Genomic DNA, 2386 nt, shown 5'->3' with positions numbered 1-2386 from the left:
CTGACTGCTCTTTGGATTGGAGAGGGAGGGAAAGAGGAGTGGGGGGAGGGGGAGAAGAGTGGGGAGAGGGGGGGAAGGGTGGGAGGAGGGGGAGGGAAATGGGAGGCTGGGAGGAGGCGGAAACTTTTTTTTTCCTTTTCTCAATAAAAAAAAAATTGGATACAGAAACAGGTGCATGAGACAAGGAGTTGAGCCATAAAAAATTCCCCAAAGCACCCGCTTTCTCCAATTCCAGATTGGAAATTCTTGTCAAATCCTATCTGTATGGCATCTCAGCACTAAGGAGATGGAAGCAGGCAAGTTGAAAGGTCAGTGCTAACATAGACTCTACAGGAAGATCAGGCCTTAAAAAAGAAAGGGGACGATGGAAGAGAAGGAAAGGAAGAAGGGGAGGAGGAGAAGAAGGAAGAGGACAAGGAATAAAAAAGGGAGCGAGAGAGAAAAAAATCCATACCAGCTGGGGTGCCACCTTCCAGAAACTCTGAGGAAACTCTGGACCCACTGCGGTCCCCAGGACAGCTGTACTATCCTGACCTACTTTACGAGCAAACACGCAGTTCATCAGATGAGCCAGAGTTATTTGTGCTACTGCATTTTGGTCCCTGCAGGAGGTGCTGCAGGTCTCACAGCCCACGTCTATGACGTCCCGTACGTGTTAATCCCTTGCATGGGAGGAGCTGGTGTTAGTGGCTTCAGGGCTTTAGTCTAGATGAGAAGGGGGAGGCAAGTGGGTAGGAGCTAGGAGTCAGTACTGGGCAAAGCACCAAGGTGAAGGGCGAGCCCATTGTGTTCCACTCCTTAGGCAGGTTCAGCCATGGCTGTGGACTTCAGGGACCCCAAGAGCGGTTTCCGCCACTGCGAAGTGGTTTTGTTCATCAATGAAGAAGTGCTGAGGAATGGTGGTGGCCCTGGCTTTTACGTAACCTTCCGTTCACGGCCCTGGAAGGATATAGAAGACGGCCTGAAGTCTGTCGTGGCCGATACCCATGTACCACGCACCATCAAGAGGGCCTGCGCCTGGAGTGCTCTGGCCTTGGGAGTAAGGGTGGCGTCGAGGCAACGAGAAAAGCAGTCACGACGTGTGCAGCAGCTGCACAATCAAGTAGAAGAGCATGAGGCAGCCACCTGGACCTTGGCCACAGACCTGCAACGGCTGCGTGACGAGCGTGATGAAGTGGTCTCTGAGCTCCGCAATGCAAGAGACAGCCTGAAGCAAGTGCTCCATGAGTGTGATATGCTGCACAAGAAGCTGATTGAGTTTGAGCTGTCCCAGCAGCTCCAAGCTGAGTCACAAGATGCTGGGTATCCGGGTACTATGCCGTGGGCTCTAATGGTCAAAAGACAGAGAGAGGCTCTTGCCACAGGCTTGCAGAGTGGGCAATATGCAGCGTCCCCGAAGAAAGACCACATGGCATCCAAGTCATCCAAAACAGGTACACCAAGATCCACTGGTCCTTGAGTCTAGACTCCGCAGCCACTTCTACCAGTGTTCTCTGCACTATTGTCAATAGCATCTCCTCCCCATATAGAGTACTCTCAGAAGGAGAAGAAGGACATCCATCCACTAACTCCCTTCCTAACAGTTGACCACAGAGGGATCCCTGTGCCAGTGCCGGAGGGGCCAAACTCATGGACAGAAACTACCAGATATAACCAGGGGAACTGAGAGGCTTTGGCCCCAAACAAAGGCCCTCACTGAATTCAGGGAGGAAAAAAAAATGAATGGAGATGTATTCCAAAGAGACATCATCTCCTGGGGGCTCTTTCCTAATAAGTGTTCATTCTTTCCTTTTATTTACTTTATATACTATTTGAAAACTCATCAAGTAAGACTTTAAACTCTTCCACTACCAAACAATAACCTCTGTGCTTCTTTGCTTGCTGTGCTAGGGGATCTAACCCATGGCCTCCTGTATGCTAGGACAGTGCTCTACCAGTGAGCTATACCTTTAATCTGCAATTACTCTTTTTTATTTTTTTAATTGATTTTTATTGAGCCCTATATTTTTCTCTGCTCCCCTCCCCTTCTACTCTCTCCCAAGGTCCCCATGCTCCCAATTTACTCAGGAGACCTTGTCTTTTTCTACTTCCCATGTAGATTAGATCTATGTACGTCTCTCTTAGGGTCCTCTTTGTTGTCTAGGTTCTCTGGGATTGTGCTTTGTAGGCTGGTTTTCTTTATGTTTAAATACCACTTATGAGTGAGAACATATGATATTTGTCTATCTGGGTCTGGGTTACCTCACTCAAAAGGATGTTTTCTAGATCCATCCATTTGCCTGCAAATTTCAAGATGTCGTTATTTTTTCTGTTGTGTAGTATTCTATTATGTAAATGTACCACATTTTCCTTATCCATTCTTGGGTCGAAGGGCATTTAGGTTGTT

General features: G+C 48.2%; 1 protein-coding gene across 1 annotated transcript; it reads left to right on the top strand.

Moving 5' to 3' along the window:
• Nucleotides 1-814: 814 nt before the first annotated feature.
• LOC126494666 (testis-expressed protein 13C-1-like) lies at nt 815-1459 on the top strand. Its single transcript, XM_050132115.1, has one exon. It carries the CDS (start codon nt 815-817, stop codon nt 1457-1459), a length of 645 nt encoding a protein of 214 aa, XP_049988072.1.
• The last annotated feature ends 927 nt before the right edge of the window (nt 1460-2386 follow it).

The sequence above is a fragment of the Alexandromys fortis genome, unplaced genomic scaffold (assembly GCF_014885135.2).
Source record: "Alexandromys fortis isolate MF-2015 unplaced genomic scaffold, M_Fortis_MF-2015_v1.1 scaffold_391, whole genome shotgun sequence".
In the NCBI taxonomy this organism is placed as follows: Eukaryota; Metazoa; Chordata; class Mammalia; order Rodentia; family Cricetidae; genus Alexandromys; species Alexandromys fortis.
The sequence above is the reverse complement of the archived record's forward strand: the minus strand, read 5'-3'. Positions and strand labels throughout refer to the sequence as shown.

Coding starts and splice junctions, on each gene's coding strand:
- LOC126494666 (XM_050132115.1), top strand. CDS start 815: ATGGCTGTGGACTTCAGGGACCCCAAGAGCGGTTTCCGCCACTGCGAA.